The sequence below is a fragment of the Lynx canadensis genome, chromosome E1, assembly GCF_007474595.2.
Source record: "Lynx canadensis isolate LIC74 chromosome E1, mLynCan4.pri.v2, whole genome shotgun sequence".
Classification (NCBI taxonomy): Eukaryota; Metazoa; Chordata; class Mammalia; order Carnivora; family Felidae; genus Lynx; species Lynx canadensis.
The window spans coordinates 60,099,371-60,124,824 of record NC_044316.2 but is presented as its reverse complement, the minus strand read 5'-3'; the positions used below and the strand labels follow the sequence as shown (position 1 = coordinate 60,124,824).

Here is a 25,454-nt window from a genome sequence, read left to right as displayed (position 1 = left end):
AGGTGGCAGGACAGCTTCCCATACCCCCTTGCAGCCAGATAGGGCCGTAAACCCCAGCACCCAGCAAGGAAATGCACAGAAGTACCTGGGACTTCTGGGACAGAAGTATTTGTCCTGCTGCCTGGAACGCAGAGCTGATGGCTAGGGCTCTGCTGGCCCTCAGAAACCATGAAGACAAGAGCCACAGTCAGTTTGCATTTTTAGAACGAGAGAGAAACACACTCACTACAGGTCCCTCATCTACAATTCTGAAAACCCCAAAGCCCGGTCTTGGTGTCATTTCTTTGGCTGCAAATCCTGATCTGAAGACAAGACGTGCGTGTTTCTCTGCAGAAACAGGATGTGTCCGTCTGAGGGACAGCAATGCCCAACTTTTTGGGGGGGGGGGTGCGCAAAGTTATAAGCACTGGGTCACCCTTCCACAATCCCCAAAGATCTCTGTCCTGTGGTCTGCACGAGATTCTGAACACCTGTCCCCTGTTTAGACCCCTGCTAGCTCCCGTGTCTGGCTCTGCCATCCATCTCCAGCCCGCCTCTCCTCAGGCACAGGCCCCGTATTTGGTCACAGGATCGCCCTTCTGCTCACCACAAGAGTTCCCTGGATGGCAAAGGACAGACTCCCGGACAGGCAAGGTGCCCCCAGCCTCAGGGCCCCGGCCCATCTGTCCACACACACAGCTTTCTCAACTGTGTCTTATGCCAGTCCCCCACCCCCCCACCCCCAGCCTCCTGGTCCTTGCCTCCCCCCGACCACCGCAGTGACTACACCAACATTTCTGCTTTTTGCCAAGGCAGGGACCATGTCTCCTCGGCCCTCACATCACAGCCTTGCATGAAGGAGCTGTGCATGAACCAGCAAACACTCCACTAGAGAAGGCAGTTTCCTCATGAATTCTTGCTCAATTGAAGGAGAGATCGGAGATCAGAAAGAAACGATGTTTGTATTATAAAGTACTGACCTCTAAACAAGGGAGGTGCCATGCAACCCTGCCGCTGCCTCAGTCCAAAGACCCTTGGGGCCATCCCAACCAGAGCAAGGACAGGTGCCCAGACATCCAAAACAAAAGAGCACATTACTACAAGGTAGGAGAAGCATGACCTTGAACTGTCCAGAGCATGCATGCCAACAACAGAAAGGATGGTATGGCACATAATTAGGAGAGGCAACCCCTCTTTTTTTCAAAAATAAAAAGGAGAAGTTTTCTTTGCCCATGTCCACAGATAAAAACTTTAACATAAACCCAATAACTACACAACTTAGTTTTCATGAATTCCATTTTCTTTGCTAATCAGAAAGCCAGAAGGGCACCTGGGTGGCTCAGTCAGTTAAACGTCCGACTTCGGCTCAGGTCATGATCTCACGGTTTGTGAGTTCAAGCCCAGCGTTGGGCTCTGTGCTGACAGCTCGGAGCCTGGAGCCTGCTTCTGATTCTGTGTCTCCTCTCTCTCTGCCCCTCCCCTGCTCGCTCTCTATCTCTCTCAAAAGCAAATAAACATTGGGGCGCCTGGGTGGTTCAGTCGGTTGAGCGTCCGACTTCAGTTCAGGTCATGATCTCACGGTCCGTGGGTTCGAGCCCCACGTCGGGCTCTGTGCTGACAGCTCAGAGCCTGGAGCCTGCTTTGGATTCTGTGTCTCCCTCTCTCTCTGACCCTCCCCCGTTCATGCTCTGTCTCTGTCTCAAAAATAAATAAACATTAAAAGCAAATAAACATTAAAAAAGGTTTTTTTTAAAAAAGGACCCTTTCAACTCAGAATCCTTTGTTAAAAAAAAAAAAAAAGAAAAGCCAGAGAAATAAAGAATAAAATTCTTATTACACTGCCCTATGAGGGAAACTCAAAACACAGAAACCTTGACGTGTGGGGGTCATGCGGCATTCACACCACTAACTGATTCCACATTACTTCTTATTCCTCCTTTAGAAGAAGGGCAAACCTCAGATTTTTGAGAACTGGTGATTATTTTTAAAATAGTCACTCCTGAGAGCTGACAAGCAGTGACGTTATCTATTGATGGGCGGTTGCCACAGTACGCAGACACAGCCTATTCTAGGAACACACACATAGCATTTCAGACAGGACTAAATATTCTCCCATGTCAAAAGAATACTACAAAATAAGAAAAACATCCACCCATATCATCATATATGACATACTCAGGCTGTTCTCACAGTTGCAAAGCAATTACACTGGGTCTAGGAGCCATATGGAATACACTTTACTACTAGTATGCGTGCCTAAAAGCAGATTAACCGAAATCAGAGCAGTCAACTTTTTTTTTAATGTTTACTTATTTTTGAGAGAGAGAGACAGACAGACAGACAGCATGAACAGGGGAGGGGCAGAGAGGGGGGAGGACAGAGGACCCGAAGCAGGCTTTGTGCGGACAACAGAAAGCCCAATGTGGGGCTCGAACTCACGAGCCGTGAGATCGTGACCTGAGCTGAAGTCGGAGGCTTAACTGACTGAGCCACCCAGGTACCCCTTGAGCAGTCAACTTTTAAATGTAACATTTTCTTATTAAACAGAAATACATGCTCATTATAGCAATTTTTTAAGACAAGAAAACAGAAACGACAGCCCATAATGCCCCTTTGGAGACATGCATTCTTGTCATCTTTGTGGTGTTTTAAATGTATGCCACACGCATGCACTCACATTTCTAACCAGAATTCCTCCACAAGCACTGTTAACTTTTCCTGCTAAATATGGGAACTTGTAAATGAATAAATACACTTTAATGGCTATATGGTATTTCTTTGAGCATAACTTACGTAACCTAACTGTCAAAAAAAGAGTAGATAAACCAATGTAATTTAAAAACCTATTTCACAGGGCGTCGGGGTGGCTCAGTTGGTTAAATGTCCAGCTTTGGCTCTGGTCACGATCTCATGGTTTGTGAGATCAAGCCCTGCATCAGGCTCCATGCTGACAGCATGGAGTCTGCTTGGGATTCTCTCTCTCCCTCTCTCTGCCCCCCCCCCCAATAAATAAACTTAAAAAATAAAAATAAAAACCTATTTTAGTTTATCTTGCAGATTTTCTAGTTAATGGCTGTTTCTTGGCTTTGAGTAGAGCTTAGTGATTAAAAACGCTGGCAAAAAACCTGGACGTAGGTTTGAATCTAGCATTTCTATACTATGCACCTTTGGATTAACACCCTCCAAGCCTCCACTCCCCGCTAAAATAGGGATAAGAATCAATTCCACAGAATTCACAGAGCAAACGAGAGCAGGTGCTGGCAAGCCAGTGTGCCTTCAGGCAGCTGCTGTCCTGTCCTCGTCACCACCCACAGGTAAGAATTCCACCATCCCGCTGATGGGCTACAAACATGGCAACGTTTTAAAACATTGTAATAACTTAAATGCAAAATTATTTCTTCCTTTATGTTAAAGCAAAACATCCTTCCTAAGACTGCAGGTTATTAAGAAACATTAACAAAAATCACTATTATGGTCTCAGCTTTTTTTTGAGGGACTTTAAAGAAAATGAAACCAACATATCAACCGTTTAAGACCACTGAAGAATTTCATACTTCTGATTCAAAGTATAGACCCCTAACAAATTACTAACAGCCAAGATAGACTTACTAAGAGGGACAGTCTAGGTGCACCTGGGTGGCTTAGTCAGTTAAGCAGCCGACTCTTGATTTCGGCTCACGTCACGACCTCATTCATGGCTGTGAGCCCCGTGGTGGGCTTTGCACTGAGCCTGGAGCCTGCTTGAGATTCTCTCCCTCCCTCTCCTTCTGCTCTTCCCTGCTTGTACATGCTCGCACATGTTCTCTCTCTCAAAAAATAAAAAGAATTAAAAAAAAAAAAAGGTCTGATTTTCATATGTTATTTTGCACTCAAGGTAATTTAGAAATTTTGTCATACTCTATTTCACTTTTTCAAAATGGGATAATGGGGTGCCTGGGTGTTTTGGTCAATTAAATATTTTTAATGTTTATTTATTTTTGAGAGAGAGAAAGAGACAGACAGAGCACAAGCAGGGGAGGGGCAGAGAGAGAGGGAGACACAGAATCTGAAGCAGGCTGCAGGGTCTGAGCCGTCAGCACAGAGCCCGACGCGGGGCTCGAACTCACGAACCGTTGAGATCATGACCTGAGCCGAAGTCAGACGCTTAACCGACTGAGCCACCCAGGTGTCCCTAAAAATTTTTTATTGTAAGTAGGCTCCACGCCCAACATGGGACTTGAACTCACGACCCTGAGACTAAGAGTCACATGCTCTACTGACTGGAGCCGGCCAGGCACCCCTGAATCTGCATTCAGTTTTTTTTTTAATGTTTATTTATCTTGAGAGAGAGAGAGAGAGAAAACGAGTGAGAGAGGGGCAGAGGGAGAGGGAGGGAGAGGATCCCAAGCAATGGAGCACTGTCCATGTGGAGCCTGATGCGCCGCTCGAACTCACGGACCGCGACATCATGACCTGAGCCGAAGTCGGACACTTAACTGACTGAGCCACCCAAGCGCCCCTGGTTCAATCAGTTAAGAGTCCAACTCTTGATTTCAGCTCAGGTCATGATCCCACAGTCGTAGGATAGAGCCCCACGCCAGGCTCTGAGCTGACAGTCTCTCTCACTCTCCCTGTGCCTCTCCCCCTGCTTGTACTCTCTAAAATTAAAAAAAAAAAATTAAAAATTTAGAAGAATAAAAATGGGATAACTCAAATGTCACAATACTAAATCCAGGGAAAAGAACTGCCACTATTTTATACTCAGTGCAAAATGAGAAATAAAATGAGTATTAAAATAAAATTTTCACTCAAAAGTACTGACCACTTCTGAGTGACATCAGCAAAACAGCTCAGTGAGAAGCTCCAAACTCTCATTCACCCCCACCCCACCACCACCACCACCACCACCACCACCACCACACACACACACACACACACACACAGGCACACTGGAAAACAAGCAGAAACTGTCAGAACCAATTTGTGACAACTCTGCAAGGCAGTTAGAAGTCTGGGAACCACCAAGTGCTGAATCAGGAAAGAGGCTCGGCGAACGGTGGGCGGGTTAGATTCTGCCGCTCCTGCCCATCCCGTCTGGCAGAGGAGCAGCAGGCCTTGGGCTCCAAGCTCGCATGTCTTTCTTAGAGCATGAAAGGTCTTAAAGTAATGTCTTAAAGCAAACATGGTCTTGAAGTGGTGGCAGCCTGGGCTGCGGTGTGGGGCTGTTTTCCTGGCTCTAGGGAACAGGGCAGACCTTGTTCACTGCGTAGATCTACTCTAACCTGTCGCAAGCCACCTGAAGGGCTGACACAGGCACTCCTCTGGTGTTTCATTTAACTCAGAACTCAGGCTGAAAAAGCCTGAAAACACTGCAAGTTGAGTAAAACCCCTCAGAACCTGTGGCAAAAGATTACAGTCCAAACATACAGTGCGCTGCCTAAGGCAAAAGCTGGGGAGAGTTTCTCCGGGAAATTAGGACATTCAAAAGTAACAGGTCTTACTGGCAACTTCAGAGTACCACACACATGTCCAGGGCAAGACGCATGCTTATAAAGAGCTGAGAAGACCCTGGGTTTTCACCATGGCCTGATCCCCGGGCACAGGACAAGCCTGATCAAGAGCTGAAGAAGGGCCCAGGCACAGAGCCAATTTCCAAAGAATGGGAGACAGGAGAGCTGCTGGTGTTCAGGAAATCTCTGTCGAAACACCAGCTCAACACAAGAAATGAAACAAGACTTCAGGAACTACATTGTCAAGGAATATGGTCTTTGGCAATAATAGTTCAGTTAAGTCACTAGGTACAGAGACCTCCTACAACCTTCAACAAATAAAAACAAACATTAGGAAAGGAGGAGAATATGATTTCCAAAGTTATTACATTATAATAGCCAAATGTCCAATTTTCAACAAAATCAGAAGGCACACAAAGAATCAGGAAAGCATGACTCAGTCAAAGCAACAAAATAAACAGAAACCATCTCTGAAGAAGGTGAGACATAGGCCCTCCTAGACAAACTTTAAAACAACCATGTTAGGGGCACCTGGCATGCGACTCTTGAGCTCAGGATTGTGAATTCCAGCCCCACTTTGGGTATAGAGATTACTTAAAAATAAAATCTTAAAAAAAAAAAAAAAAAAAAGCGTTTTAAGAAAACCCCCACCATGTTATATGCTCAAATAACTAAATGAAAATACAAACTAAAGGAAATCAGGAAAATTACATACGAACAAAACAGGAATAGCAACAAAAAGAAACTACAAGAAGGAATGAAACAGAAATCTTGAAGTTGAAAAGTACTGTAACTGAAATGAAAATTTTACATAGGAGTCCAGCAGCATGTTTGAGCAGACAGAACAAAGAATCCACAACCTTAAAGACAGGACAACTGAAATGATCAAGTCTGAGGAGCAGAAAGGAAAAAGAAGAGTGAAAAGAGCCTTAAAGTACTCATGGGACATCAATAAGTAGACCACATACACATTATGGGAGTTCCCCCCCCCCCCAAAAAAAGAGGTAGAAAGAATACTTGAAAAAACAATGGCCAAAAACATCTCAAATCCAATGAAAGACATAAACCTACAAATTCAAGAAACTCCACAAATTCCAGCTAAGATAAATTCAAAGGATCCACATCAAGACATTACAATTAACCATCGAAAGACAAAGAATCGTGAAAGTAGCGAGAGAAGTGACTCGTCACATACAAAGACTCAAAAAGGTTAATGACTGATTTCTCATCAGAAACCATGAAGGCCAGAAGACAGTGAGATAATTAAAATGCCAAAAAAATAAAACTAAAATATTAAAACTGTAGGCTGAGAATTTGATCTGGCAAAAATGTCCTTCAAAAATAGGAGAGAAATTAAGATATCCCTCAATAAACAAAAATTGAGGGAGTTCATTAACATTAGACGTACTCTAGAAGAAAGGCTAAAGGGAGTCCTCCAAGTAGAAATGGAAGATCACTAAACAGTCACTTAAAACCATATGAAGAAATAAAGATCTCTAATGAAGGTAAATACATGAGAAAATAGAAAGTTAGTATTACTGTAATTTTGGTTTGTAATTCCACTTTTTACTTCCTACAGGATTCAAAATACAAACGCACAAATAAACTGTAAATATGTTATTGGAGGGGGGCATCTGGATGGCTCAGTCAGGTGAGCACCTGACTTCAGCTCAGGTCGTGATCTTGTGGTTTGTGAGTTTGAGCCCAACATCGGGCTCACCGCTGTCAATACAGAGCCTGCTTCGGATCCTCTGTCACCCCTCGCCCACTTGCATGTGCTCTCTCTCTCTCTCTCTCTCAAAAACAAAATAAACATTAAAAAGAAATAAGTATGTTATCTGGCATACAATGTATAAAGATGTAATCTGTGACAACATAAAAGGAAAGAGAAAGGAGATACTATAAGAGAAGAGTTTTTGAGGTTGATATCAATTCAAAATAGATGGCTTTAAACTAAGGATGTTAAATATAATCCCCATGGTAACCACAAAGAACGTATCTTAAAAACATACACAAAAGGAAATGAGAAGAGAATCACAAGAGTTTACTACAGAAAGAAAGAAAGAAAGAAAGAAAGAAAGAAAGAAAGAAAGAAAGAAAGAAAAAAAGAGAAAGAAAAAAGAAAGAATCAACTAAACAGAATCAGGCAGTGAGGAAGAAAATGAGGGACAACAAAGCTATGAGACATAAAGAAAAATAGCAAAATAGCAGAAGTCTTTCCTTACCAATAATTACTTCAAATGTAAATGGATTAAACTCTCCTATCAAAATACTTAAGACATTTGAATTTTTTCTTTAAAAAATATTAATATTTACTCAGCAATTTTCCTGTATCAGGCAAAGGCAATCCACACAACAACCCCATGAGGTCAATTCAATAATATCCATGTTTATAAAAGAGGTTCCTGAGGTTGAGAGATTAAATAGCCTGATCACATGTGGAGGTGGCCGTCACCTCCCCTGTCCAAGCTATGACACTGTTCTGGTAGCCTGGTGGACATACACTGATGGGCGCCTGCATTACTAAGACTTTGCTCTCCTCAATCTTTCCTTTCTTCCTGGAGAGGTTTGTGGAGAGAAACACACAGAGGGAAATAACAAGCGACCTCTGAGATGTGGCTCTTACATGAAGACCCTGGAAAGTTACCCTCCACAGAACAGAGAAGGGATCTAAGACTGACCCAGTACCTACTGGACACCAGGAGCTGAGAGATACTCAACCAGTCTTCTCAGCAATAAAGTCTTTTTAATTTTGTTATTCGTTTTGCATGTTTCATTGAGTCCCTTTTAATAAATGTCCCTATTTTCCACAATTTTATCTTTTACAGCAAAATGGCCTTACAGTCAATTAGTTTTGTGGTGAAAATGTTTGCAGCAAAAGCACTGGACCCTGGCAAAAATACAGTATTGTTAAAACATCACCTATACACCCAAAGCATAACAGTAAGTGTCCAACTTACTTGCTTAGGGTTTTTTGTATCCCATCTGTTCAAGTAAAAATCAGAAGATGAATTTCAAACTGCCAATTATTATGCCAAAATACCATGAGAAAATGGCATCTGACAGCAGTCTTTCGTAATACGGTTGTGACACTAATGTCACACTCCCTGACATAATCAGTTAATTTTTCAGGAGAACCAAGACCAAAAAAAAAAAAAAAAAAAAAAGTAACAACTCTGCCAAAACAATTCAGTGCCTCCCCCACCCCACTGACTGCAAATGTTTTCAGAATAATTTAACTATCTAACTAAACCCAAAAGATATGCCTGACAGTAAATATTCCAAGAGGGAGAATGGTGGGCTACTCTTTAAAGTGATAAGACCAATCTTACAAGCTAGGTAATTATGAAGGTGTTCTGTGAGTGTCCTTCCAAAACTGCAAAGGGAGTCATTCCACACCTGGTCTCTCCACCTCAGGCTTCATTTATTATTTATTTATTTATTTATTTATTTATTTATTTATTTATTTAAGTTCAAGTTAGTTAATGTACAGTGTAGCACTGGCTTCCGGAGCAGACCCCAGCGATTCGTCACTTACATACGACACCCAGTGCTCATCCCAACAAGTGCCCTCATTAGTGCCCATCCCCCCTCCCCTCCAGCAACCCTCAGTTTGTTCTGTTTTTTCAAGTTTATTTATTTTGAGGAGGGGGGTGTGGGGGGGGGGGAGGGCAGAGAGGGAGGGAGAGAGATCATCCCCAGCAGGCTCCACGCTGTCAGCGCACAGCCCGACATGGTCCTCAAATCCAAGAACCTCAAGATCATGACCTGAGTTGAAATCAAGAGTGGGACACCCAAGTGACTGAGCCACCCAGGCGCCCCTGTTCTCTGTATTTAAGAGTCTCTTATGGTTTGCCTCCTTAGTTTTATTCTTCCTTCCCTTCCCCTATGTTCATCTTCTTGTTTCCTAAATTCCACGAGTGAAATCATATAATATTTGTCTTTATCTGACTTATTTCACTTAGCATAATACATTCTAGATTCCATCACTCTGTTGCAAATGGTGAGATTTCATTCTTTTTGATCACAGGCTTCATCTTAGAAAGGTGCCGAGGCACCTGGGTGGCTTAATCCATTAAGCGCCTGACTTTCATTTCAGCTCGGGTCATGATCTCACAGTTTGTGGGTTTGAGCCCCATGTCAGGCTCTCCCTCTCTCTTTCCCCTTCCCCACCCCCCTTCTCTCAAAAATAAACACTAAAAAGAAACTTAGAAAAGTGTCTGCCACTGAATTTGAAACAAATGCTTTGGTAGCTTAAAGATTCTAAACAGGTGCTATATTGTAAAAAGTTACTAAGATTCACTCAAGGTAGCACCAACAACCAACTGTTGTTATCAACTGCCATATGACTGTGCTGGGGGGGGGGCTCCCTCCCCCCTACCCACTACCGACGTTTGGGGTTGGATCACTATCTGTTGTAGGGGGACTGTGTATCCTGAGCATTGTAAGATTTTTAGCAACGTCCCTGGCCAGAAGCACCCCCCCCCCCCACCGCCCAGGCAGTTGCACCAACCTAACATGTCTCCAGATATCACCAAATATCCCTGGGAGCGGGGAGGAGACCCTGGTAAGAACCACTGTCGTACTGATACCTTTCAGTGGATAAGATACACGATTCTGTCACAAATGACAAACTGCAGCAAAAGGGAATTCTCAACAGAGCGTCAAACATACACTCTAAAAACTGGTGCCGCACAGAGGAAAGGCCGCTTTCTAGAAAAGTGCTTCCCAATCTCCCCCTGTGGGCGCTTCCCGGGATGACAGCAGTAGCACCTTGTCGTGGCGCTCAAACTGCTTCAAATCACAGAAATGGCGGTGCGCGCCTTCAACAAGCAAGCCCTAGTGTATGGTTTCCTCAGCATGTTCACAAAATCCTCATCAAGAACTGGGACCAGAAGTGTGGGAGCTGACTTGCTATATTATGTTATTTAAGATATTGTAAACCGCTCCAAAACCCAAACCTAAAAGAAAACATGAGCTATGCAGAAATGTTAAACAGATAAGAATACCATCCAAGATGTTAATTGCTTTCATTAAAAGCTCCCTTATTTTAGAAACCGTCTTTTCTACATTTTCAAAAAAAAACCCTTTCTCCTCAGCAAAGCAAGAATTGTTGCATTTTCACAATGGAAAAAATCTGCTGTTACTATAACAGCCTCATCTTCTGGACTGTTTCCCCTAATTATGCATGAAGTTATGCTGAGCTTCTGCAACTGTGGATCTAGATGGGAGCCACTGGTAATTGGGGGAATCACGTCTGACTGGAACCCCAGCACTAGATAGGGGATCAGCACTTGAGAACGTTCACATAACAGCAACACCCCAAATCAGCACTCGATGTGTACACATATTCTGGATACATATCAAGTGAGGACAGCTCTGTGCCATTTCCAGGGGACGCACACACATGCAGGACCCAGTCCCCACACCATGGAAGGCCACTTGAGCGACATGAGTCACAGCACAAGATGATGAGGAGGGAACATTTTTGCTTCCCTCAGCGTGACAGTGCAAGGGGGCTCTGTCTGGCCTGCTGGTCCTGAGAACAGGCTCCATGACCGACTACTAAGGGGTCCTAAGCACCAATGCCAGCCTGGAAAGCACTCAGGTGACACTAGAGACCTGTGGGGGAGCCCAGTTTCAGGTCTTCACTGCCTCCCAGAAAGAAACCATAGCCCAAGTCTCAAAGTATATGTAGTTCCTTACACTTCAATAAAAAAGCAGTTTTAGGGGCGCCTGGGTGGCTCAATCCATTAAGCATCCGACTCTTGATTTCGGCTCAGGTCACAATCTCATGGTCAAGCCCCATGTTGGAATCAAGCCCCATGTTGGGCAGCACGGAGCCTGCTTGGGATTCTCTCGCTCTCCCTCCACCCTTCCTTTGCTCATGCTCGCTCACTCTCACACATTTCTCTCAAACTTTTTTTTTAAAAAGCAGTTTAAAAAAATTAAAAATTAAAAAGCAGGGTTTTCTTTTTAAAGATTATTTGTTTTGAGAGAGAGACAAGGGCAGAGAGAGAATCCCAAGCAGACTCCACACCGTCAGCCCAGAGCCTGATGTAGGGCTCGATCTCACACACCATGAGATCATAACCTGAGCCGAAATCAAGAGTCAGATGCTCAACCGAGCCACCCAGGTGCCCCCAAAAAACACTTTTAAAAAGAAAAACAGTGCACTGTAATTGCGAAGTTCTTCAACTAGACAGAGAAGCCATCCTTAATTTCCAAAAACAACAGTATGGCCAATGGCATTAATGAACAAGTATCCTTCAAATCAGATCACAAACAGGACACAACTTTTATCTAGCTCCCTTCACGACTCTGCACCCAAGGCAAAGACACTTTTCCTCCCCGCCCCCCACCCCCACCCCGGGGTCAGGAAAGGTGTGTGGTTGATGCTTACATTTTGGAATGGAACAGAACCAGAATGGAGGTTTCACGAGGAAAGGTACCCCCAATGCACCTCTCCTGGCCTAGCCTGCTGGACAACACCAACCACACCCCATGGGCCTGTTTTCATGCTTAGGTGCTAGGAGGGAGGGTGCAACTTCTCCCCGTTGAAGGAACTTCAAACTTCACTCACTGCTCTAAGAGGCCCTTGAGCGATTTACCGTAGGCGTGTACACGTGTGTGGCGCACTGAAGGCTGCTGGCCTCTGGGAACATTTCTACCCTCCTGTCACATTTTCTGGCACATGAGGTCCTCCTCATGGGCCCCTGTACACCAGGACACTGTGATGGACAAAAGACAGGAAGCCCCTGATGTAGTAGCAGGGGCACTGACACAGGGCTACCTGTGTCACACGTCAGACAGTTGTTATCCCATGTTACACACGAGAACTAAAATTCAAACAGGTTAGGTGGCAAGGCTGGAATGTAGCCCCCATGTGCCCAGTCCAGAGCCCACCCTCACCGTCTCCTGATGCAGTCAGTCAATATAATAAGACACATACGACCGCAGCAGGTTCCAGGTCCTGCCACACAGGATTGTGTCTCAAGATGTGTTACCAATGCAAATTATTTTAAATCCAAACCGTCTTAAACCACTAATTACACATCAAAATAAACTGAGTTTTTCCATCGGAAGCACTACCAAATGCTAGGTTAAGTAGAAGTTAACCCAGTTGTTGGGTTATTTTTAACTTAGTAAATTAACAACTACTTTAAAATAGCTGCCTTGTATTCCCAATATCTACAAATCAGTGACAAAATGTATCTCAATTTGGCAAAAGAAAGCACATTATAGCTTTTAAAGAAAAGCACATAGTGGTCACTTAAAGCAATTAACTTGTACACTGAGCACTTTTCAAAGTGCAACACTCTGCCCTCCGCTACATATGTATACACCACCTCACGTCACCGGCTGCTGGGTCCAGGAGTCCAGCCATCTTGGACCCCTGCTCTCAGCTTTTTTACAGAAACCGGTCAGTCTCGGGTCACAAAATGAAGGAATCTCAGCCAACCCTGCAGCCCTGGACCAAGAAAACACGACGGACCTCACCAGTGGGTCTGCTCTGGTCTTCAAACATGACATCCTCGTTGGATCTTCTCCTTCCGGGAACCCTTTCCTCCTTCACACCTGGTCTGTGTCCGCTCCCTGGGCCAACCAGGCCTCGCTGCATCTCTCAGGGGTTCTTTCACCCACTTGCCCTAGTGACCCACAGGGTCTCACTCCTCCTAAGCCTACTCTTAACCTCCACTCTCCTTACAATAGCCCCCGGCCCACAAACTTCTTACACCCTCACCCCCCCTCACTCCCCAGCCCCACACCTCCAAGAGGTCCTGATGGCCAAGCCCATGGCTCCCCAGTCGCTGTCCTTTTCCTGGGGCCAACCCCTCTCTCGGTGCTCCACTTAGTCCCCTCTTTTGGATGCTGATATTCTCTGGGAACCTTGGTTCCGCCCCACTCCATTTCTGAGCACAACCAAGTCACTGTGAGTTCCTTTGGTTTTTTGCTTGGAGTATTCACCTGGAAAGCTCCAGAAGCCACTCTCTGCTCACCCCTCTCCAGTCCTAACCCTCAAGAATGCCATCTCTGATTTAGCGAGAAAATCCTGAAACGTGACATTACCAAACTTAACCTGCAGGTTAAAACACACCACATAAGAAAGAGGGGTAGAGCTGTATCACTAACGGATTGGCAGCTAATTTAGCACAGGAGCAGGATCACTTTCCCAAATAAACGCGATTATAGTGTCACGTGTTAAACAGTTTAGGGCAATAGCAGATTCAACTTCTTCTATGTCCATACGGCTATTAGATATTCTAGGACTTTCCTGATCAAAAATATGTCAAATTCACTCGATGTTTCAAAGTACTTTAACAACCGTTAAAGACTTATTTTTATTTGTAAATTATGTGCAGTTTGCTACCCTAGCAACAATAAGAGCAACCACACAGCCAGACATTCCTGCCCAGCAAATCTTCCTAGATTTGCTGCCCACTCAGACCAGGTCCCTGGACAAATAAGGACCCTGTCCTCAAAGAGGGCATCCTTCATTCTGTCACTGACCACCTTGAAAATGCTCCCCAACCAGGCCCAAGGTTCCTTCCAGCCTAAATTCCACCTTCTTCAGCACCAGGCTGCTGGCCCAGGGACAGCCACAAGGCCACCTCCACCCGCTCACTTTCAGGAGCTTCCCCTCCCCCACACGTAGCCCAGGGCCCTTCCACGGATCCCACCCCAAAGAACTCCCCAGTATCAATAACACCTGCACCTCCAGAGAGTGAGATGCTCCCAGAGAGGAAAAAGTTTGCATTTCTGTACCCACAGCCCCACATACTTGGCTGACAATCAAGGATTTGTGGAAATCGCCTGTTTGCTGGAAAACCACACACCCTGGCATGTGTGTGCACTCCACACACACTCAAGGGTCCCCACTGGGCTCACCAACCATCGTGGAAAAACCATATGTGTTCAGATCTTACCCAAACTGTTTAAAATCCTCACAAGAGCCAATACACTGGATCACGGTCCTCGTTTGTCTCTGTTCCTCCTAAATTAACACACTATTTGACATTTTAATAAAATGATGAACCATACTTTAAGACTAAATTACTTATGCACTCTCCCAAATTCTCTGCATGTAAATTTTCAACACTAACTACAAAATGCAAATTCACTCTAAAATTGGAATTGGACTAAAATCACGGTCATTCAAATAAGACACCAACCATGGATTGTGATTTTTTTTTCATATATTTTTTTAACTCGGTAGTGATTTTCAATTCAGTAGGCAAGTCTGAAATAAGCAATAAGAATATTTCAATCTCTGCATAATTTCTCTAAATTACACATTTTTTTAAACTTATACAACTTGGTTTTTTAACTTAAAAAGAACTTGTAACATAAAACTAAGTTTAGGTTCAAGAAAAAGATTCTTAAAACAATTTATCTGCGTTTAACTAGCACCAACTGTCTTTACACAGTCTATTGCATTAACCTGTGTCTGTTACCACTCTACACCAAAGATGCAGGAACGATCTCTACAAAAAGGGCGGTGCTACAAGCTCCCACAAGTTATTCACTTACTCCATGTTGTGAAAACGCCAAAATCCCTTCTGTGAAAAAATTCCTGGGCCCTAAGAAGGGCAGGGCTCCTGGAAGCCGGGATGCAGGTCAGGGGCTCGGCCTCCACTGCACAACCTCTCTTATTCATTCCTTCTTCTGGGCACACTGTACCCCTCCGAAAGTCTGATTTCTGCTCCCTTGCCAAAGGTCAACTTATTTCCATATTTATTTAACATGCCAACACAAACAGGTTTGGCTGAAAATAGGAGAAATTTCCTTATAAACCTCAAAACCCTCGGAATAAAGACAGAAAATCCTTTGCTGTGACATCAAGTTACTTGTAAACGACAAACTGTCGGAGTAAAAGACAGCTGTCATGGGGCGCCTGCGGGGCTCAGTTGGTTAAGCGGCCGTCAGCTCAGGTCACGATCTTGTAGTTGACGAGTTCGAGCCCCGCGTCGGGCTCTGTGCTGACAGCTCAGAGCCTGGAACCTGCTTCCTGCTGCCATTCTGTCTCCCTCTCTCTCTGCACCGCCCCCTCTGCAGTCTGCCCCCCCCTCAAAAAATAAACATTAAAAAAAAAAAAAAAAAGACAGCCGTCAGGCCCTACCACTGGTTTCAGGCAGTCTGCAGTGTGCACACGCGCGTGCACACACGCACAGCCATCTCTGAAACACGCCCATCGGCTAAGCAACAGCACAGCACACACGGACCAAAGTCAAGGAAATCAGCGTCTCTAGCAACTGGAAGCAGTTAAAAATTCTCAGTTTGTGGACAAAGGCTCTATTTGCAACGATCTAGAAGGAGCCCCTGAGGAATAATTAGCATTTCCTAGAGAGCAAGCTTGTTTTCCAAGCAAAGTAAATGATAACTTCATAAAACCAGAGAACCGACCTACGTCGTTTTGTAGCCAGGCTGACAACTCCCCACCAAGCGCACCTAACACCCCACGTGACCTTGTAATAGTTTCTAAATAATCAACTAACTTAAAAACAAAGTCATATTAAAAGTATCTAGTTTTCCCCAAATTTTAAGGCGCAGAGCACAGATTTAAAATGTATCGTGCTTGAAAAGTTTCCAATTTACCGGGTTACTAATGGGGGGGGGGGGGGCAAAGAGTCCTTGCAGCTCAAAACAGACTCCCGAAGTATGTCGCTACTGAAAACCTGTAGAACAAAAAGGAAGTATGAACGAGACGCCGCCGTAAGACGCAGATTTTAAGTTAACAAAACACATGTTACACCAACTAGACTTGACCGTCGGTACCGAGAACTACCTGCACGTCGGTAACGAAAAACACACGCTAACTCCCCAGAACGCACTAGGGACTCCCGAAAGGGGGCACCGGCCCACGTGCACCGCCGCCCGAGCCTCCGCTCTGGGAAGGTGAGGCCGGGGTCTCGGGCAGGGTGGCGGTCGGCTACCGCTCCGGGGGTCCGCGGTCGGGGGCAGGAGGCCGTGCGGGTGGGGGCGGGGTCGTGCCTGGTGGGTCGCGGCCCGGGTCCCGGCCGTGGGAGCGGGTCTGGGTCGAGATCTGGGCCCTCCCGGTGGACAGGACCGACAAGGCCAGGGGCGCCGGATCGGGGGTCCCGCCCCCCCCCCTCCCGTGCCCCCGGCCCACTCACACGCGCGGCAGCTGCAACGGCGGCGCCCCGCGCCTCTGGAACACGCCGTCCACGAACACGCCGTTCTTGCCGAGGCAGCGCAGGTAGAAGTCGCCGCCGGTGTCGGGCCCGGGCTGCGCGGACGGCTCCGGGGCCGCCCCGCCATGGCCGCCGCCGCCCGGGGGCGTGAAGATCTCGAGGTGGCGCCGCGAGATGAAGCTCGAGTGGCCCATGCTCACGTCCACCGAGCCCTGCGACGAGTTGCGCCCGATGGTCACCGAGCGCTTCTTCATCAGGTACTCGAACTCGCGGCCCTCGAGGCGCGCCACGGCCCAGCCCCCGGCGGGACCCGCCGCCCGCGCCCCCGCCGCCCCCGGCCCGCCGCCCGCGGGTAGGCCCGCCGCGCCCGGGAGCGCCGCGGCCGCCGCCATGGGCCTGCGAGGGCCCCGGGCCGCCTTCCCGCCTGCCGCCGCCGCCGCCGCCACGGAGCTGAGGGTCCGCGCGAGGCCGCCGGCCGGCGAGCGACGAGCGGCGGCGAGGGGCGGGACACGCGCGGCGCGCTGCGAGCCGGCGGGCGCCGCTGACTGGCGGCCGCGCCGGCCTATGGGGGCGGCGCACAGCAGTGGGGCTACCGGCGGCCAGCCAATTGCGAGGCACGCCGGCCGAGCGCCCCGCACGTCCGGCCGCGGCGCCCGGCGCAGGCGCGGCTTCCAGCGGCCTGGAAAACCCGGGGCAGAGCGTGGCTGGCGCGGAGTCGCGGGACAGCTCGGGCCCGGGTCGAGGTCCGCGCGGGCTGGGCGGCCGGGGGGGGGGGGGGGGGGGGAGCGCGTGACGTCTGCCACGAGGGGCTGCGGCTCGGGCTCCGGCCGCGGGGTGGGTGGGGCGCGCACGGCCCGCGCTGGCATCCCGGCTGGCAGAGCTGGGAACCGCCTCCACGGCTGGAGGTCCGCGGGAGACCACCGACGGCTGGCTAAGTCAGCTCTGGGGTGCTGGGACGCGCGGCGCGGGGGGCCGGGGGCGCACGGGGCCGGGGCTGGGGGGGGGGCCGCAGGGGGGTGGAGGGGCGGGGGCACAGGGGGCTGGGGCCGGGTGACCAGGAGCGCGGGAGGTCGGACACCTGTGCCTGAGAAGGTGCTGGAAGTGCCCGCAGAGACATTGGGACACCCCTCATCCCAGCGGAACTCTGACTTGTCTTGTGATCTGTGTCCGCAGTCTAGCATGAACTTTTCGAGCTGTGAGTATGGCAGAATGTGCTAGACAGGGAAAAGGAAGTTTCATTAAATATTTATGTAGTGGTGGTCTTCAGGCAAGTGTGGAAATGTAAGTGGGGGAGCTTCTCATTTAGAAACAAAATACAGGGGTACCTGACTGGCTTGACCTCCGGGTTGTAAATTCCAATCCCATGTTCTGTGTAGAGATTGCTTAAAAATAAAATCTTTTTGGGGGCCCCTGGGTGGCTAAGTCAGTTGAGCATCCCATTCTCGATTTTGGCTCAGGTTATGATCCCAGGGTCATGAGATACAGCCCCTCCTCCAGCTCTGTGCTCACAGCGCTGAGCCTTCCTGGGATTCTCTCTCTCTCTCTGTCTCTCTCTCTCTCTCTCTCTCTCTCTCTCTCTCTCTCTCTCTCTCTCTCTCTCTCTCTCAAATAAATAAAGTTAAAAGTAAATAAACAAGGGGCGCCTGGGTGGTACAGTTTGTTGGGCGTCCGACTTTGGTTCAGGTCATGATCTCATGGCTTGTGAGTTTGAGCCCCTCATCAGGCTCTGTGCTGACAGCATGGAGCCTGCTTGGGATTCTGGGTCTTTCTCTCTCTCTCTGCCCATCCCCCAACTCATGCTCTGTCTCTCTTTCTCTCAAAAATAAATAAAACATTAAAAAAAACATTAAAAATGAATAAAATCTTTTTAAAAATAAAAGCATAATAGTCGATTGAAAGAAAGCGCATATGATCAAGCATAACAAGTAACAAGTGTTTCCAAACCACTGATGACAGTGACTGTGGACTGCGTTGTCTGCTCTTGTGTCCTGGGGCTTTGTCCCCTGCCTCGTGCTTAGGGCACACACTTCAGGGCATCACCCCTCTACTTGCCTTCCAGAAGTTTCACAGTAGTAATCAACTTATTGGTGGTGTTTGGAGTGAGTGTGTATGCTGCTAACTTCTACAAGGCTAACTGGAAGCTGCTCACATGTTATCAGCACCAGGTATCCATCATGCAGGGAACCCAGATTTGCGGATATAAAGAGGATGAGCCTGTAGCATTGCACTGACGTGTTTCAATTATACCCTTGCAGTGTAGACGCAAAGATAGGCAATGCCAAGCCCTGTACAAGTAGAAATGGTAAGAACCACATGGTTCTAGAAGAAAGCTCACCAAGTGCTGGGACAGTCGGAAAAGGCTCCAGATCAGAGACAGGGCTTGCACTGGGCCTTCCGTCCATCACAAATGCTTGGTAAGTGTCCACTGTATACAGGCACCAGCCAGAGTTTCGCAGACAGCAGTGAGCAAACCGGCAGCCATGCCCGTCGCCATGTGTGAAAGGAGAACCAAAAGGAAGCCAGCACGCAAGACCCCTCGTGACTGAGGGAAAAGCAGCACCAGAAGAGCTCGCAAGGTAGGTGGCCCGCTGCTCTTTGCACCAAGGAGCTGAAGGCAGACGTATGGAAGACAGACACCCAGACCCGGCTTTTACAAAGATTTGTTCTTCCGTTCAGAAGTGGACTGAGCATCTACAGTCTGCCAGACACAGGTGGAGAAAGAGAGCGGAGGCTTACGGAGGAACCGCCATCCCCACGTGAATCATCACAGCACAGCCAAAGAGCAGCTCCGTAAAGCAGAGGGGCCAAGAGACGAGCCAGAAGGCCGGAGGAGGAGGAGACCTCTGACCTGCAGGATCTGTACCAGGGACCACAGCAACCTCTGGGTGGAGAGCAAGGGCACAGCTCTGAGGAGGCGGAAGGGTGTGTCAGAGGCAGGAGAAGGCATTTCGGAAGGCTTGCTGCGCTGCTGCTGGGCTCCTCGCTAAGGAGAAACTCCAGGGCAGTTCAAGCAAGGAGTGATATGATCCAATTTAACTTAAAAAGATCAACCTTTTTGCTGTGGGACAAAATTGAAAACAGGGAGACCCATTTGTGTCTCTTGCAGTGAATCAGACTACGGTAAAGATAGCTGGACCCAGGGTCCTCAAACCTTTTGCACATATCTAATAAACTAATTTTGTGAAAACTTATAAGCCCCCATGTTTAAGATAATGGCAAAATTTTACATTATGTTTAAAACATTGAATTTTTATTTTGAGAGAGAGCACGTGCGCGTGCACACGTGCAAGTGGGGGAGGGGGAGAGAGAGACTGAGCCACCCAGGCTCCCCAGAGACAATCTTTTTTTTTTTTTTTTTTTTAATTTTTTTTTTTCAACGTTTATTTATTTTTGGGACAGAGAGAGACAGAGCATGAACAGGGGAGGGGCAGAGAGAGAGGGAGACACAGAATCGGAAACAGGCTCCAGGCTCCGAGCCATCAGCCCAGAGCCCGACGCAGGGCTCGAACTCACGGACCGCGAGATCGTGACCTGGCTGAAGTCGGACGCTTAACCGACTGCGCCACCCAGGTGCCCCTCCCCAGAGACAATCTTGAACAGGCTCTATGCTCAGTGCAAAGGCCAGTGCAAGGCTCAATCCCAGGACCCTGGGATCATGACCTGGGCTGAGATCAAGAGTCGGATGTTCAACCAACTGAGCCACCCAGGCACTGCCCCCATTATGTCTAAATAATTGCAATGAATGTAATTTCCAAGATATAAATATTGACTTTTAAAATAGATCATGACATCATTCCTTAAATGTATGAAATGGATCCCGAATGCCATTTTGATTTGAAACCCACTAGCATATGTTTTTATAAACATACAAACAGTCTTCTTGGGTAACCAGAGTTTAATTAAATCCTTTACTCCTAAACTCATTTCCGTTCAAATTCTCCCACAAATTTTATCCTAAATAACAATGTTTATGCTTGAGTATTTATTGATGAACTTAGGATTTACCCCTGGAGAGAGACACACACATATGTGCACATTAATTTGCAATTCCTGCAGATGTAAGCCTCATATGAAAATATTTCTCTTGGATTGAATTACTGTGGCAGCCATTATTAACATATGGTTGGTGAAAGCAATATTAACATCTATATGCAGGTTTCGATTAAGACTAAAAAATTGAGTATATTGGAGGTTTGTCTCCTAATAGTATGTGGGGCCTTTTTTCCTTGAACCTAGCTCATACATCCGGTGACGAGAATTACTGGAGTGGGGCAGGGTACAGAACCAATATTATCACTCGTCATAAATGCATACACATAAGTGAACAGAACAAGAGGGAGTTTTATTACAGCAACCTAACACCGTTCTGGGAACCTCTTCCGGTTGCAGGTGCCACGGGAGAGCTGACCAGAGACTGCAGACGCCTTGCAGGACTGGGAGGTGCTGGAACTTGGTGCAACCCAGGCAGCAGCTGAGACACCAGAAGGGCCACGCCCCAGGAGTCAGGGCAGCACACGAGGAGTAAGGGACAAAGTAGATTACCTGAAGTGAAGAGCTCATTGAATTTTCTGAACAATAGACAGGGCACAGCTGAAGAGAGGGTTTTTCAACTCAAAGTTCCATCAGGAGAAAGCACCTGAAAACTCAGAAAAAAAAAAAAAATGAGAAAAAGATAACAGAAAGCAATGTTAGAGATGTGTGAACAGGATCGAATGGTCTGATGTACAAGAGTCGAAAGTTGTACTTCCAGAAGGAAGGAGAAAGAAAATGGAGTAGAAATATTTGAAGGGAGAATGTGTAAGAATTTTACACAGTGGGGCGCCTGGTTAGCTCAGTCGGTTGAGTGTCCGACTCTTGATCTCATCTCAGGATGTGACCTCATGGTTTGTGAGATCGAGCCCTGCGTCAGGCTCCACGCTGGGAGTGGAGCCTGCTGGGGGTTCTCTCTCTGCCCCTTCCCTTCGCTTGTGCTCTCCCTCCAAATAAACATAAAGAATTTTACAAATTGATAAGAATACACCAACCACAGATCCAAAAAGTTTGGTAAACCCCAAAGAGAACAAATTCAAAGAAAAACATGTGGAGGCATATCACAGCCCAGCTTCTGAAAACCAAAGATAAGAATAAAAGTCCTAACAGGAGAGGCGCCTGGGTGGCTCAGTCGGTTAAACGTCTGACCTCGGCTCAGGTCATAATCTCACGGTTTGTGAGTTCAAGCCCCGCGTTGGGCTCTGTGCTGACAGCTCGGAGCCTAGAGCCTGCTTTGGATTCTGTGTCCCTCTCTCTCTCTCTGCCCCCTTCCCACTTATGCTCTGTCTCTGTCTCTCTCTCTCAAAAATAGACGTTAAAAAAAAAAGTTCCAAAAGGAGACAAAATTGAAAAGACACATCACATTCAGGGAGACTTCATGAGAACGACTTATCACAGGCAGTGGTGCCCCAAGACGGAGACGGCATCTGCAAAATGCTGAATGTCAAGCGGTCCTCCAGACCAGTATTCAATGCCTAACCAAAATATCCTTCAAAAAGTAAAGACGTAATTAATTTTAACACACGTAAAAAAAAGGTGTTTTCGGATCAACAAAAGCTGAAGAATGTCACCAGAAGAGGCCTTCAGGAAAGTAATGACGTTTTTCAGGCCACAGGAAGGTACGGCAGTGGCATCCCAGACCTGCACGAGGGCACGAAGACCTGGACAGACGACGGAGTGGGTGACTGCAAAAACATTTAAAATAACTTCTTTAAAAAATTATGGAACAAATGCTTGAAGCAGATTTTAAAGTCACACGTTCCGGGCTTTAGAGCGATGCTGTGCGATACAGTTTCTGATGCGTTCAGTCACGGTGCCTGCCCAGCACAGGAGCCGCCACCCCGGGGGGAGCTCGTGGGCACTTCCAGTGTGGCTAGTGGAACTGAGGAGCTGAACTTTAAGGCTGCATTTGGTTATAATTAATGTAATTGTATGTTTAAATAGCCACACGTGGGGGCACCTGGGTGGTGCAGTCAGGTAAGCGTCCGACTTCAGCCAGGTCACGATCTCGCGGTCCGTGAGTTCGAGCCCCGCGTCAGGCTCTGGGCCGATGGCTCGGAGCCTGGAGCCTGTTTCCGATTCTGTGTCTCCCTCTCTCTCTGCCCCTCCCCCATTCATGCTCTGTCTCTCTCTGTCCCAAAAATAAATAAAAAACGTTGAAAAAAAATAAATAGCCACACGTGGCTAGTGGCTACCAGATCAGGCAATGCAACCCACAGAAATAAAAAATATGATCACAAGAGAAGAAAAGATGAGGAGGGAAGTCGGTGTTATTTCACTGTTTCGAGGTTCTTACCTGGTTAACCAAATGGTGTATGATTCCAAAGTGAGCCGTGGTAAGTGAAGAGTACATACTGTAATTTATAGCTCAACCACTAATAGAAGTATAAATCTATATATTATATATGTTATATAATACCTATAGGTCAAAAAATATAAGGAGATAAGATGGAATTTTAAAAATACGTGAATAGTCCAATAGGCCAGGAAGAAGACAAAAAGCTCAGATGGAACAAATACAGAACAAGGTTGTGGCTTTAAACCCAACTGTGTCAGTTACTATATGAAATGTGAATGTGTGGAACAGTACAATTAGAAGCCGGAAACTTTAGACTGAGTAGAAAGGAAAAGAGAAAAACCACCTGACCGATGAGTTTACAAAACACTCTTGCAATCTAAAGACGAAGACAAGCTGAAGGTTCGAGGATGGGTAAAGCCGTGTCACGCAAACACCTGGCATCAGACCAGGCCGCCTCAGGTAAGGGCTGTCACGGGAGGCTGGTCCATGGGGTCAACTGTGGGTTGACAGGGTCAACTCAGCGATAAAACGCAAGAATCCTAGGTGCATGTCATAACGGTCTCCAGGACTCCTGGCTGGCTCAGTGGAGCGTGTGACTCTTGATCTCTGGGTTGTGGGTTCAGGCCCCACGTTGGGTGTAGAGATTGCTTAAAAAGACGAAATCCTTGGGGAGCCTGGGTGGCTCAGTCGGTTAAGTATCCAACTTCGGCTCAGGTCATGATCTCGCAGTCCGTGAGTTCGAGCCCCGCGTCGGGCTCTGTGCTGACAGCTCGGAGCCTGGAGCCTGCTTTGGATCCTGTGTCTCCCTCGCTCTCTGCCCCTCCCCCCGCACGCTCTGTCTCTCTCTCTCAAAAATAAACATTAAATTTTTTTTTAAAGGATGAAATCTTTAACAAACCTAACATCCAAACGTTCAATGCAAAAATCGACAGGTCTGAAATGAGATAGAAAAGAAGCTACAAATATAGTTCAAGATGTTGACATTTGGCTATGCAGTTACCAGAACGAGCAGGCAGAAAAGTCTAGAAGGCAAAGAAAGAACAACGAGGCCTGGACCTTCCAGTGTTTATGTCAGGCAGGCCTGGCTGGAGAAAGTGTTGTCAGAACCCTGTGCTAGTTGACAAACCACTTGTGCGGCGTTTTCTGCGTGCCAGGTACTGCTTTAAGGACTCTGTGGGTATTGACTCAGGCTGCCCTGTGATAGAGCTCTGCTGGACACACGCTCCAATGGCCTGTATCACACCCGGGCAGCGAGGGCACAGTGACCCGCCCACTCCAGGCCAGCCTATACTGCCCTACGCGGTAAGCAAAACTGAGGCTTCCTCTATACGCCACTCAGTAAAAAGGGTGCTAATTCTTAATGTTATAACTGTGAATTTTTATAGTCTCTAAGAAACATAAATCAGAAGAAAATCCGCCACTGCCGCTGGTTTCATTTAACAAGATAATACAATGCGATTGCAAGTCCTGTGGTCCTAAGAATGCCACCCCGTGTATCAGCATTTTCCCCTAAACTGAAACACCTTCAGAGGCTCGGCATTATGCACCAGGCGAAAGCCAGACCCAGCAACCTGTGTTTCCTGCAAACAGACGTTCCCCCTGTCCAGCTCCGGCCCAGATTTCCGTTTCCTCGCACTGCTCCCGGGTGGTGTGGGTGACCTGTGCCCACCCCAGCTGTTGGGCTCAGCCTACGGCTTGCCTGTGCCATACTCCCCTCCAGACAGCCCCCTTCCCTGCCTATTCCCGCATCAGCCCTTGTTCATACGGCTCTCCCGCCTGCAGCCAGGTACCCTCCTCCCCATCGATCCAATTCCCTCTTGACACAGTACAGTTGGCACTTGAACAACTCGAGGGGCAGGGTCGGGGCACCGACTCCCTTGACACCCCCAAAACTTTACTAACAGCCTGCTGTTGACGAGAAGCCTTACCAATAACATAAATGGTTGATTAACAATATGTTCCTTGTTCTGTGTTTTATATACTGCATTCTTACCAAAGAAAAGGAAGCTAGAATAAAAACAAATGTTAGTCAAAGCCTAAGAAAAACATTGATGGTAGTGTTGTTTTCGGAAAAAAAAAATCCACCTGTAAGGGGACCTACGCGTTTCAAACCTATGTTGTCCAAGGGTCTACTGCGTTTCCTCATTGTGGCCATTCTGTGCGCACAGGCCCCGGGCCCCAGGACTAACCTGTGCGTGTGTGTAACAGTTATTTGACACTTAATAACTTCTAGCCTGATGATGTTTCTTGCTGCCTTCCTTTCATTGTTACTTAGTTTCTGTGCTGTTAGGTCTTACCTTCCCAGCTGCTGGGGCCTCCAGTTAAGGCCTCTGAGTGATTCAGTGCCAGTAGTAGATTGTCAGTATGTGTCCGTCTCACGAAATCCTGTAACTGTGTTGACTGGCTGCCCAGCGCTCATATTGCGTTCAACTCATCGTGGCTGTGGGTACACAGAGGAGACAAGTACTCTAAATGTTCTTGTTTTGGCCAAGCTTTCCAAGAAAA

General features: G+C 47.2%; 1 protein-coding gene and 1 long non-coding RNA gene across 2 annotated transcripts in view; one reads left to right on the top strand and one right to left on the bottom strand.

The window, feature by feature from the left end:
* The window catches only part of FOXK2 (forkhead box K2), a 63,895-nt gene extending 46,882 nt beyond the window's left edge, over window positions 1–17,013 (bottom strand). Inside the window, exon 1 of the mRNA XM_030294888.1 lies at window positions 16,604–17,013. Within this exon, the coding sequence (XP_030150748.1) occupies window positions 16,604–17,013 (410 nt within the window). The remainder of the gene's footprint in view (window positions 1–16,603) is intronic.
* Window positions 17,014–17,309: 296 nt separating this feature from the next.
* Window positions 17,310–19,874, top strand: LOC116737766. Its single transcript, XR_004342913.1, has 3 exons — window positions 17,310–17,364; window positions 18,681–19,197; window positions 19,298–19,874. It is a non-coding gene; the product is annotated as an uncharacterized LOC116737766 (long non-coding RNA).
* The last annotated feature ends 5,580 nt before the right edge of the window (window positions 19,875–25,454 follow it).